The 14,145-nt window shown below is 33.7% G+C and overlaps 1 protein-coding gene across 2 annotated transcripts in view; it reads left to right on the top strand.

Moving 5' to 3' along the window:
- The window catches only part of PKN2 (protein kinase N2), a 129,738-nt gene that overhangs the window by 70,410 nt on the left and 45,183 nt on the right, over positions 1–14,145 (top strand). For both annotated transcript variants that reach the window (XM_079151060.1, XM_079151059.1), the window contains exons 3-6: positions 2,027–2,181; positions 6,021–6,138; positions 7,476–7,621; positions 7,714–7,927. In XM_079151060.1, coding sequence (XP_079007186.1) covers positions 2,027–2,181; positions 6,021–6,138; positions 7,476–7,621; positions 7,714–7,927 — 633 coding nt within the window. The remainder of the gene's footprint in view (positions 1–2,026; positions 2,182–6,020; positions 6,139–7,475; positions 7,622–7,713; positions 7,928–14,145) is intronic.

Consider the following 14,145-nt stretch of genomic DNA (forward strand, 5'->3'; position numbering starts at 1 on the left):
CTCAATGTTTATAATAGACTCAGTGAGGTATGCTCACACTCCCTTCAGTGACTATTACCAGTTAATATTTATGGAATATTTACTGTGCACCACACCCTGTTCTAAACTCTTTATATGTAACTAATTTAATCCTCACAATAATCTTGTGAGGTACATGCTATTTCACTGTTTAATAGCTGAGGAAAAGGAGGCACAGAGCTATTAGGTAGCCTACCTTGTGTTGCATGTCTGTAAAGAATCTCAGAGGTAAAACATTTCAAATCTAGGCATTCCTCTCCACTGTACTACAAACATTAAGTACTTGCTTTGTGAACTGATCTGAAGCCCTGTTTATCAGTTTTCTACAAAAATGCATCACTTATAAAATGAACTTTTGGAGTAGCTCATTTGTAATTCAGTGAATTCATTTAAAATAGAAACCTTTCCTGAATTTAATTTAATAACTCTTTGTTTCCTGAAATATAAAATGTGAATAATATTTGCCTCAAAAGGTGACTAATAGCACACATACACGTTTATTTGTATGTGTAATTAAACTGTTACATGTATTAGTGTACATACATTCACAATATAGTAGAGTTGCTTACAAAGCCCTTAAATAGAAAGCACATAGCACAGTAATTGATAGGATAGATTTCAGAACAGAACTAAATTCAGATCCAGGTTTTTGCCACTTACTAGCTGTATATCTTTGGGCAAGTTTTTTAACTTCTCAATGGCCTAGTTTTCTTACTGTAGTATGAATATAATACTCATTATATTTGTGAGATTAATGCCATCACCATTTGTAAGATTAATGCTTATATTTTTAAAACACTTAGATCATTAATTGCACCTAGTAAGTTGTATATAAATGTTAAAGCACTGTTGTTTTAAATCAATATCAAGCCTAATATCTTTATTTTTAAAATTAACAAGGTATGTTTTCTTGTTTTTGAACTAGTGAATTTTTTAAAGATATAAAAATACATGACATATGTTCATTAAAATAAGTTAGTTACTTCTTATATTGCATGGGAGAGAAGGGAACCCTGAAAGCCCAAGTTAAGTAACTTGCAGTTTAGACAGTTTTCCAGTTCCTTATTGCCTGAAAACAGGCCTAGTATTCTGATCTTCTAGCTTTTTTATAAGGAGGAGAGCTAGTGTGGATAAAAATCAAAATAATGAAGAATCTTAGTTACATGATAGAACTGTTAGATGTGAACTACTACAGAATAATTAGATGATTCTTTTTGAAGTTTTTTTTTTAAGTATAAGCAACATAGTATACTTTATGAGACATAGTGTACTTGCATGTTTGATTTCCTTAAACCTGCTTACCACCAATTTAATATCAATCATTATCATTTAAATAGTTCCACTGTATTAAATACTTTTTTTATTCTGTTTAGTTATACATGACAGCAGAGTGCATTTTGATTCATTGTACACAAATGGAGTACAACTTTTCATTTCTCTGATTGTGCATGGTGTAGAGTCACACCGTTTATGTAATCATATATGTTCATGTAATTGTAGGGTAATGATGTTTGTCTCATTCCACAATCTTGTATTAGAAAACAAAATGTGAAGGTTTGCATGCTTATGATTTAAGTTGTTAGGAATTAATGCTGGCACTTTATTTCTAGAACTCTGTTTACAGAGATATCTTAATGGAATTGGTATAATGTTTTAATATGTTTTGTTTTCTAATCAATCCAGTAACAAATGGGGCATTTAATTGCAAAGTAGATTAGTCAGATTGATTTGATTTGATTTGAAAATAATGTTGGAAAACCCTTGGACAGTCCCCTACTTCAGATTCAGACTCAGCAATCGCTTTTTCAGGAAGTGGAATCTACATTAGTAAGTGGTCCTGCAACTGAGATATTTCCTTTGCTTAAATTAATTCTTGTGTGTTTGTAAGCATAAGGGGATTCCATTCCATTTAGATGACTTCAGGTTCATCTCAAACCTTGTTCTTCATTCCAGTTTCAGCAGCAGTTGATTCTAATAAGTAACTCTTACCATGATATTTTTTTTACAGATTGCCCAAGGACTCCAGATACTCCAAATAGTGACCCTCGTTGTTCTACTAGTAGCAATAGATTGATGGCCTTACAAAAACAATTGGATATAGAACTTAAAGTAAAACAAGGTGCAGAGAATATGATACAGATGTATTCAAATGGATCTTCAAAGGTAAGTATAACAAATGTTTATAGTTTTCATTGTTATCAAATTCCATATTTTTTTGAGTTTGACTACTTGCTAAAATTTATTTGTAACCCTGGCATCAGTAATGGTAGTGGGTTGGCAGTCATTGATGGACAGGCACAGAAGGATGAGAATGTGAGTTATCTGACATGAATGGTCCCTTTTGAGATCAACAAAGCTTAAGAGTCTTCTTAAGTGCTCATACTATAAACCAGTATACTTTTGGGGGGTCTAATGCCACATATATTGTATTTTTGTGCTTTTAGCTGGTGATTTCAGTGTTTCAGCGGTGTCTTATGGTATTTGAAACCACTTAGCCTCAGAATTGGAAATTAATAGACAAATTTAAAAACAATTTTTAAAGCAATATTTGTTTATTCCTGCTAAAACTCCATTAATAAAAATTTCGGCCATATGAGTAAAGGGTATACAGGTGTTCTGTATTTGAACCATTTTTATGAACCTAAAATTAATTTAAAACAAAAACTTTATTTTAAAAATTTAGGCTATAATGTGTTTTATATCACCACATACAGGTTGTTAGGAAAGGGCTAATGAAAAGACAGAGGTTTCTAGCATCAGTGATTGCCTGGCTTATACCTGTATATACTTAGGGACCCAATATGGATATAAAACCTCCAATGGAAAAAATCCATATTGTGAGGAACCTATTTTAGTAATGATAACATATCCAATTAATATACAAAAACTTGGAGCTATGTATAAACTCTTGACCAGCACCATCATCGACATGCTTCTAAAATTTTCCCTGTATTTTTCTGCAGGTGTTTTTGTTGTTCCTCTTGTTTGGTCTTAGAAGTTTTATATTTTGGATATTTTGTTTGTTTTGTGTTAAGACCACTTGAGAAGTCCTCCAATCTTGATGTATTCCATACTTGATGTTAACAACCCAGAAAAACTTTCTGAATTCTATCAGTAAAAATTGATCCCACCTTTCTTTGAAATTTTCTTTGTCTACTTTTAACTTTCTGATACATGTAATAATTATCTCTCTCAATCAAACTATGTGCTTTATAGATCTGACTGACTATTCTTCATATTTTCACTGGCTCTGACAACATTTATCATATGGAAAGTAAGCTATAAACATGCTAGAAAAAAAATAAAACAATGGTTGGCTCATTTATTTGAAAGTTTTGTGTGTGTGTGAGATGTAGTTTGTTACACCACTGTGACTTGCAGAACAAAATGTAATATCCAATAGTGACTTGCAAAATAGTAAGCTTTTTTTAAATAAAATAATATATAACTTGAATGTATTACAAAATTTACAGTAATTATTACTTACAGTTACATAAAATATTATCCATTATGAATATAATTACCAGAGTGCTAATAATTAAGTTATTTAAACTGGTCGATTAAATTGAACCATTTAGTTCAAAATCAGTCAAATATTGGCATTTTCATGTGATTCAACCTAGTGTATAAAAATTTTCCCAAAGTCTTTATCAATATAAAAGTCAGTAATTCTCATACATAAACCATTCCATATACTTTGGGCCCATCTTCTTTTGCCTTCTACAAATTAGGTGCTTAAATTAAGAAAACCCATTGGATACCTGAAAGCATAACTGATAGAAAAATTCATTAAATTCTGGAAAGCATAAAATTGATTTATGTATTAACTGTACATTGCCTGTGGCAGATGATGTCCAAAATCAGTTTTAAAAGCCTCCATCATACTTTAACATCTGCGTACATCCTCTGGAAGTCTGTGTGGAGAAAATCCACTTTCTTTTAAAATGAAATACAAGTGCTATTACTTGCATGTTGAATTGGAATAGTTAAGAAAAATAATACTTCTAAAGAAGGAAATGAGGGCTGGGGATTTAGCTCAGTCGGTAGAGTGCCTGCCTCGCAAGCACAAGGCCCTGGGTTCGATCCCCAGCACTACAAAAAAAAGAAAAAGAAAAAAAAAAAGAAGGAAATGACAGAACTATTTCACAAAATGATAAACTAATAAAGAGTAGCTTACTTGAAAAGTGTAAAACTACATAGTTTTATTAGTATTTATACATTTAAACTTCATTGAAATAAGATACTTAAACATTCTTTTTATTGCTCTAAAAAAATGTTTTAATGACATTTAAATGCTAAGTAATACAATTTTACTGTCATCTAATGCTTTAGAAAAGCTCTGTATTTTAGAGTAATGTCCACTTTTACATAGTTTCTGCAAGAAACCCAGGGCTTTCAGAAAATGGCCAATTTTGCATATAATACAATTTGAGCTCATGTCTGTCTGATGGCAGAATATTAATTTTTTAGCTTTGAGATACTGTTTTTCTCTTAACTTTGGTTTGATCTCAAATAGTTATTTTAAATCTTCTACTTGTCCGGGATCCCTACTACTAGATAGATGGAAGAATTACCATAGGAAAATGTACTTTCCTTTTAAATTTGGAGGGTGAATGATTACATTCATAAAAGCATATATAATATGTCATAGACAAATGCCAAATTCAAGCTAGTATTTTATTATTAAAGCACAAATAGTTAATGTGAATGTGGTGTTCATGTACGTGTCTACTTTATGGGATAAGCTGATATCTAAGGTACTTAGTAAACTGTTGGAGCTTGACTCCTTGGTGTGAAATCCAAATACTTTATTAGAGAATAAAATCTGGCTAGAAGCTCCTTAAACAACTGACTTGGGGAACAGGAAAGAAGTGGAAGAAATATTCACAAATTGCTAATTGTTTTTTTCTCCATGATATATTACTTTGTGTTTGGTATTTGACACAATATTTTAGCTCACTTTTCTTCCCTTATATAAAAGCAAAACTACTACCACATCATACTTATCTTCATCCTCCCCTTTAGACAGTGTCATAACAGTATATTTATGTGTTTGGTTTATTGAATGAAACTGCCCAGCTGGATGCTTATCTCTCAGGTTCTGGTATTGGTAGAAGTTGATTATGTACTGTTTTATTTCCAAATTAATACAGATTGCATAAGTGGTAAAGGTAGAGATCCCTAAATAATATGTAAAGATTGCCTTTCTTTAAGAATAAGTACTTCATAATTTGATGCTTAGTTTTATCTATTATTTCTTTTTTCTGTAGGTACCCATATTGACAACTATTATAATTCTCTAAGCAAATGATATTAACTTCTGATTTTTTAAAGTTTCTATATTAGTTTTCTGTGGTTGTTGTAATAAATCCCACAAATTTAGTGACTTAAAGCAACACATTTATTATGTAATTATTAAGTAGATCTCACTGAGCTAAAAATCAAGGTGTTGCTGGGCACAGTGGTGCATGTCTGTAATCCCAGCTGCTCAGGAGGCCAAGGCAGGAGGATTTCAAGTCCAAAGCCAGCCTCAGCAATTTAGTGAGACCCTGTCTCTGAAGTACAAAATAGGGCTGGGGATGTGGCTCAGTGGTCTAGTGCCCCTGGGTTCAATCCTGGTACCAAAAAATAAATAAAATAAAGTTGTTGACAGGGCTACATTACCTCCTGAAGAATTCAGAAGATAATCTGTTTCCTTGCTTTTTCTAACTCCTGGAGGTTCTCCACTTTGTTCCGTGTGTTCTATAAAAAACACAAGAGTAGCAAATATTACTTATTTTTTCCATTGTCTTAACTAATGGAGTTGTTTTTCTCTTATCCCCTATAAGTTTAAGTGGCTTTTTTTTTTTTTTGTAAATATACCCACAGAATTATGTTAATAGTGCTCACAGTTCTTTTAACTCTTTTTTACTTACTGCTGTATCAGTCTATCTATTTAAAAGATACAAGAATGTTTCATTTGTCCCTTTATCTGCTTACCTTTTCAAACTTACTTTTAATAGGATCGCAAACTCCATGGCACAGCTCAGCAACTGCTCCAGGACAGCAAGACAAAAATAGAAGTCATACGAATGCAGATTCTTCAGGCAGTCCAGACCAATGAATTGGCTTTTGATAATGGTGATGGAATAGAGATATAATGTCATTATCCTTTTATGGGCCTAGAGTGCTAACTAAATCTTACATAGTAAAGAGAAAGTGGTTCAGAGTTATGGGGGAGAAAGCACTAGGGTGTTTTGTTGTTTGTTTTGTCTTTTTCTCATAGATTTTTACTCTCTTCATGTGGGACAAATGGTTTCAGATATTTGACACTCGTATTTCAGGAAGATATTGATCTCGAACATATTTCTTCATTTTAATAAAGTATCAGTGCTTTATATTTTTTTAATTTGTAGCTGCCTAAATAAGAGTATGGCTTTGTTTTGTCCATTTTTTTTTTTTTTTTGTTGTGTGTGGTTTTTTGTTTTGTTTTGTTTTTTATTCCCGAAGGAATCTTTACAGCTAGTCGCTCTTAAGTAGGACTAGAAACTGTAGTTTTCCCTTGGTACCTTTGGGGGATTGATGCCAGGACCTCTGATGGATACTAAAATTCACCAGTGTTCTGGTCCTTTATATAAAATGGTATGGTATTTCCATAAAATGAATGCATATTCCACATGCTTTAAATTATCTCTAGATTAGTTATAGTACCTAATACAATGTAGATGCTATGTAAATAGCTGTTACAGTGTAGCAGCTGGAAATATTGACAAAAAAATTTGTGTGTGCTTGTTCAACACATGGGCACCTCCCCCCTGCCCCGAGTATTTTTGATCCTGGAATAATTTATTCCCCTAATGTAGAGCTTGCAGGTATGGAGTACCAACTGTGGTTTGGTCTCATGATGTTATGATAACATAGTAATCTCAGTTCTGAAATCTTTTTGTTTCCTTCAAATTTGTGATGTAGATTCATAATGGGTAAAATGTAAGGCTCTAAATTTAAACCTCTATTATTACTTAAGTGTTGTACTTTTTTTTTTGGGTGGTGCTGGGGATCGAACCCAGGGCCTTGTGCTTGCAAGACAAGCACTCTACCAACTGAGCTATCTCCCCAGCCCTTGTTTTGTTTTTTGATACCATGGATTGAACCTAGGGGTGCTTAATCATAGAGCCACATTCCTAGCCCTTTTTATTTTTTATTTTGAGACAGGGTCTCACTAAGTTGCTTAGGGCCTCTCTAAGTTGCTGAGGCTGGCCTTGACTTGTAATTCTCATGCCTCAGCCTCCCGAGTCTCTGGGATTACAGGCATGTGCCACCATGCCCAGCATTATTTCAGTGTGTATTGATTTTAAGGACTAACATTTTTATAATGTCAGAGGAATTCCTTTTTTTTTCATGTTTTCCAATCATGCAAGTTAGAAAGTCAAATAAATGTTCAATTAATGAATAAAATTTTATGTTTTTTCCCCCTCTAGCAAAACCAGTGATAAGTCCTCTTGAACTTCGGATGGAAGAATTAAGACATCATTTTAGGATAGAGTTTGCAGTAGCAGAAGGTGCAAAGAATGTAATGAAATTACTCGGCTCAGGAAAAGTAACAGATAGAAAAGCACTTTCAGAAGTAATTCTAAATAAATATTTTAGTATATTTCAGTATAATATTCAAAGAATGTAATTATTTAAATGACAATAATTGTCTTTTCCTCTTGCAAGGCTCAAGCAAGATTTAATGAATCAAGTCAGAAGTTGGACCTTTTAAAGTATTCATTAGAGCAAAGATTAAATGAACTTCCTAAGAATCATCCCAAAAGCAGTATTATTATTGAGGAGCTTTCACTTGTTGCATCACCAACACTAAGTCCTCGTCAAAGCATGATATCTACACAAAACCAGTATAGTACATTATCCAAACCAGCAGCATTAACAGGTATGTTATACACATCTCCTGTTTTTTGAATTGTTTTATGTGTATATGTGTGTGGTGTGTGTGTGGTCCTGGATTAATAATTGGGGAAATCGGTAATTGAGAAGTGTAGACTTTTTAAAAATTGTGATGATTCACATAACATAAAATGTTTTAATCATTTTTACATTATACAATTCAGAGGCATTTAGTATATTCATTTTGTTGTACAACCATCAACACTTTATTGTTCTAGAACATTTTTTATCATCCTGTATGGAAACCTCAAGCAGACACTTCCTTTTTCCTTTCTTCCTGTCCTCTGGCAAACGCTCATTGGCTTTTTGTCTATTCATTTATTTGTTCTAGATATTTCATATAAGCAGAATTATATAATTTGTGGCCTTTGCATCTGTCGTATTTAATTTAGTATATATTCCTTTCAAGGTTCGTTCAGTACTTCATTCCCTTTATGGCCGAATAATACGTAAATTCATGGGTATATATCACATTTGCTTAACCACTTGTCAGTACATTTGGGCTCGCTCTACCTTTCGACTATTGTGAACAATGCCACTATGAAAATTTGTGTGCAGGTATTTTTTAAACACTTGCTTTCTATTTTGGGGAGTGGTATATACATGCCTAGGATTGTAATTACTAGATTATATGGTAACTCTATCCCAACACTTTTCTTTTACTACTTGATGATTATAGGTATAATAGTAGGTCCTCCATTATTGAAAGTGAAGTTGTGATCTCCATTTGTTTTTGTGGAACAGGCTATATTTCGTCCTTCAATTATACAAATTTTTGTTTTCTATATTTTGGGGCTCTGTCATTAGGTACATTATGTTTCTAATTATATCTTCTTGATGGATCGACTCTTATCAACACATAATGTCCTTCTTTGTCTTCCTTAAGTTTTACATAGTCTGTTTTGTCTGATATTAGAGCTATCCCTGCTGACTTTGGTTTCTATTCACACTGAATCTTTTTTTTTAATGTTTGATTCATTCCGTTATTTTTTTCCTTCTCCCCCCACCCCTCCCACCTCTCTTTTCCCTCTATACAGTCCCTCCTTCCTCCATTCTTGTCCCCCTCCCACCCCCCATTAAGTGTCATCATCTGCTTATCAGTGAGATCATTCCTCTCTTGGATTTTTGAGATTGGCTTATCTCACTTAACATGATATTCTCCAGTTTCATCCATTTTCTTGCAAATGCCATAATTTTATTATTCTTTATAGCTGAGTAATACTCCATTGTATATATATACCACAGTTTCTTTATCCATTCATCAATTGAAGGGCATCTAGGTTGGTTCCATAGTCTGGCTATTGTGAATTGAGCCGCTATGAACATTGATGTGGCTGTATCTCTGTAGTATGCTGATTTTAAGTCCTTTGGGTATAGGCCAAGGAGTGGGATAGCTGGGTCAAATGGTGGTTCCATTCCAAGTTTTCTAAGGAATCTCCACACTGCTTTCCAGAGTGGCTGCACTAATTTGCAGTCCCACCAGCAATGTATGAGTGTACCTTTTTCTCCACATCCTCTCCAACACCTATTGTTGCTTGTATTCTTGATAATGGCCATTCTAATTGGGGTGAGATGGAATCTTAGTGTAGTTTTGATTTGCATTTCTCTTATTACTAAAGATGTTGAACATTTTTTCATATATCTGTTGATTGCTTATAGATCTTCTTCTGTAAAGTGTCTGTTCATTTCCTTAGCCCATTTGTTGATTGGGTTACTTGTATTCTTGGTGTAGAATGTTTTGAGTTCTTTATATATTCTGGAGATTAGTGCTCTATCTGAAGTATGAGTGGCAAAGATATTCTCCCACTCTGTAGGCTCTCTCTTCGCATTGCTGATAGTTTCCTTTGCTGAGAGAAAGCTATTTAGTTTGAATCTATCCCATTATTGATTCTTGCTTTTACTTCTTGTGCTATGGGAGTCCTGTTAAGGAAGTCTGATCCTAAGCCAACAAGGTGAAGATATGGACCTACTTTTTCTTCTATAAGATGCAGGGTCTCTGGTCTGATTTCAAGGTCCTTGATCCATTGTGAGTTGAGTTTTGTGCAGGGTGAGAGATAGGGGTTTAGTTTCATTGCATTTAGTTGCATTCATTTAGTTGCATTTGGATTTCCAGTTTTCCCAGCACCATTTGTTGAAGACGCTATCTTTTCTCCATTGCATATTTTTGGCACCTTTGTCTAGTATGAGAAAATTGTATTTATTTGGGTTTGTGTCTGTGCACACTGAATCTTTTTTCTGTTCTTAACACTTTCAATCTATATGTGTAATTTGCATCAAATTGTGAGTTTCTTTTTAGGTAATGTATAATTTGATCATTTTTAAAATCTGTTTTTCCAGTGTCTCTCAGTGGAACAGTTTTGTCATTTACATTTAAGGTAATTACTGAAAAGATGCAATAAATTCTGATGCTAACTACTGGAAGTTAGGTTAAATTTTATAGTTTTATGACATAGTCCCCCACAACATTGCTTTCACTTAACCTGCAAGCTTAGAGTTCCCAGGTAACTTGCCCTTCTAACCAATTGACTACCAATTCTGGGATACTAATTCTGCTGCTTAAGCTCAGTATTCACTGGAACAACCTACAGAACTCTGGAAAGCGTTATGGCAGTTTTATTATAAAGGATACAGATTAAATCATTCAAAGGACAAGACACATAGGGCAAGATCTAGAAAGGTCATAAACATGAAGCTTTCATGTCCTTAGGATGCATCAACTTCCCAACACATTGGTGTCTGTCACTAATGAGGAAATTCACTTGAGCCCTGAGCATTTATTGGAACTTTGTTATTACATAGGTGTGACTGAGTAAATCATTGCCATGTGATTGAATTCAATCTCTAACCTCATGCCCTGCCCTGGAGGTCAACCCCTTAGTAATATAATTAGTGTTTTCTATCGTGGTTGTCCCCCATCCTGAAATGTCTAGGGACCTACCTTGAGTTAACTTTATTAGCGTAAACTCAGGTGTGATGTAAGGGTTCCACCACGAAGAGGACAGACATTCCTATTTCTGGTGCTGTTCCACGATTTAGAGACTTCTTTCCACAAACAAGGGACAAAAACCAGCCAAATTGTTTTTTGTACAACAAAAGGGCTTACTTCTGCCATTTTGCTGTTTGTTTCCTACAAAAGTTAAATCTTTTTGTTTTCTGAATTCTTATGATATTGCCTTTTTTTGTTTGAATTTTTCTAGTCTACTTTGTTTCCTTTTATATTTAATAAATTTGGTTTCTTAGAATATTTTTAGGTTCATAGAATAATTGAACAGAAACTATAGAAATTCTTCATAAATCCCATTTCTACATGTGCACAGCCTCCCTTACCATCAACATCTTTTACCAGATTGACACATTTTTTATATTTGGTGAATCTGTATTGACATATCATTATCACCCAAAGGCCACCGCTTCCATTAGCATTCACTCATGGTGTTTTGCATTCTATGGATTATGACAAATGTACAATGACATATATCTATCATTATAGTATCATACAGAATAGTTTCACTGCTCTAAAAATTCTGTGTCTGCCTGTTCATACCTCCCTTCCCCAACCTTCCAACCTTGGCAACCATGAATCTTTTTACTATTTAGGGTTTTGTTTTTCCCCTGAATGTCATATAGTTGGAATCATACAATATGTAGTCTTTTCAGGATGGTTTCTTTTGCTTGGTAATACTTTTTAAGTTTCTTTTCATGTCTTGACAGTTTTTTTTTTTTTTTTAAAACAATCATTTCACAAAATCAGTGTACAAGTTTATTTATCCATTCACTTATGGAAGGACATCTTAGTTGCTTCTAAGTTTTGGCAGTTGTAAGTTAAGCTTCTGTAAACACCTATGTATGGTTTTATTTTTTTCTTAGTTGTTAACCCTGGTAACTCAGTAGCCTACAAAACTCTGTTCTTTTATAGGTGCACCTTCCCCCTGTTTGCATTGTTGTTGTCACAAATTATGTCTGTACCTATGTGTTCATTTACCTGGATTATAATTTTTTGCTTTGTCATTTAAATCATAAGAGTTACAAACCAACATAGTAGTAATTGATTTTATATTTTCTTGTATAGTTAATCTGTTATTTTTTCTTTGATTTCAAGCTACTTAGTGTTTTTTTTTTTAATTTTATTTTAATTTGAATGATTTAAGTTACATTTCTTCTGAGCAGTTCTCTTATTGATGAGCTATTTTAGTTTTTGTTAATCTGAGGATCTTTAATTTTTCCTTTATTTGTGAGTGATGGGTTTACTATAACCTGGATTGCTAGTTGACAGCTTTTTTCCTTTCACCACTTTAAAAGTGTCATTCTACTCCCTCCTGACATTTATGGTTTCTAATGAGAAATTAGTTGTTAATTAATGAAGATTCCTTGTGAGTGATGAGTTACAAGATTCTCTCCTTATCTTTGTCTCTTCACTTTTTGATTGTAATGTGTCTTAGAATGACACATTCTAAGTGTAATGACACATTCTAATAGTGTATCCTTTTTAGAGTCTTTGAGTTTCTTGATGTGCAGGTTTGTGTCTTTCAACAAATTTGGGAGATTTTCAGCCGTTATTTCTTCAAACATTATTCTTTCCGCTTTCTTTTCCTTTGGAACTTACTTCCACTATTTGTGTTTGTGTGCTATCTGGTATCTCACATTTCATTTAGGTTCTGCATTTTTCTGCATTCTTTTTTGTTTCTGCTCCTAAGACTGGGTGATTTCAGTTGAACTATCACCAAGTATACTGAATTTTCCTTCTACTTGCTCAAATCACTTCTTTCATTTTATCACTTTTTTCATTTTATCATATTTTTTGGTTCCAGGATTTCTCTTTTGGCTGTGTGTGTGTGTGTGTGTGTGTGTGTGTGTGTGTGTGTATGTATACAGAGTAATATGTGGAAACATTGCAAACCCTTATTCCCCAAAGCATTTCACTTTCTTGGCGTTTTGGCTTATCTGTTGTTTGCCCCAACTGAGATCCTGTACCCTGATTTCTTAAATGTTTTTGACATATGCCCTCCAATTAGCTGATTCTCTGCCCTTAGAGATTTTCTAGTTGGGTGCAATAAAGATAAATCTTTGATGTAAGTCCTTTAGGGATCCCACATACATGTCAAAGCAGACAATTACATTTCTTTGAGAATGAGAGCTTCTCTCTCTACTCCAGCACCAGGAGCCTACACCAGGAACATAGGCTGTCATCTTTAAGCCTGCCACTGAGCTTAACATTAAGAGGGAAGGAGGAGTGCAGAGAAGGGTAAATTAAACCCCCATAAAGCTCTTACCATTGCCTTGCCTTTTTTGATTATGACTTAAGCATTTACTTCATCCGTTAGCTAGTTTCCAGAATTCTGATAAAAGTTTATTCTAACACTTTTTTCCCCTGTATTTCTGTTAGGAGGCTGTCCTTGGACTTTCCAGATCTCCATCATTTTCTCTATCACCTACAATTGCATTTATGGCCCAGATAAATATAGCATATTTTTGTTACACAGACTTTCTAGAATCCTAAAATGTTTTTATTAATGTTGATGTCAGTGACTGTTTTTTCTTAAAAATAGTATCATTTAATATTTTAAAGTTATGAAGATTTTCAATATTGCCTAGCATACTATCATATTCTAATTACTGTGAATAGAATTAATCAGTTTTGTATTATGGCAAACTTTAAAGCTTAAAGGAAAAATTTCTAGTTAAACTTTGCTGTTGCCACTAATTAGAATCAGTCTAAACCTGTAGTTCCTAAATTGAGTTTCTAAATCTAAGGCACCTTGGGATGCCAAGATGAGTTCATGGGTACAATTGAATATTTAATTTTTTAAAGAAAAACAGCATTACTCCAATATAGTCACTATTCAGACTACTAACTCAAGGTGTTGTTTGAATATTAGGCTCAGTAATGGTCATATATTTGTGAAGCTGGATTTTCCTTGGTTGCTGTGGATTTTTTTTAAATGCATGTGAAAATTATGGAAATCAAAGTGGCAATTTTCAAACTGATTGAAAAGTTTGAGAAGTTGTAGAGTGCTCATATCCCATTAGGAAGTAATCTTGCTTACTTGAGAATAAAATAAAAATACTTCTTTCTATAGCCAGGTGCCATAGCACACGCCTTTAATCCCAGCTACTCGGGAGGCTGAGGCAGGAGGATTGTGAGTTCAAAGTCAGCCTCAGCAACTTAGAGAGGTGCTGAGTAACTCAGTGAGACCCTGTCTCTAA

Source organism: Sciurus vulgaris (assembly GCF_902686455.1).
Source record: "Sciurus vulgaris genome assembly, chromosome: 1".
Taxonomy (NCBI): domain Eukaryota; kingdom Metazoa; phylum Chordata; class Mammalia; order Rodentia; family Sciuridae; genus Sciurus; species Sciurus vulgaris.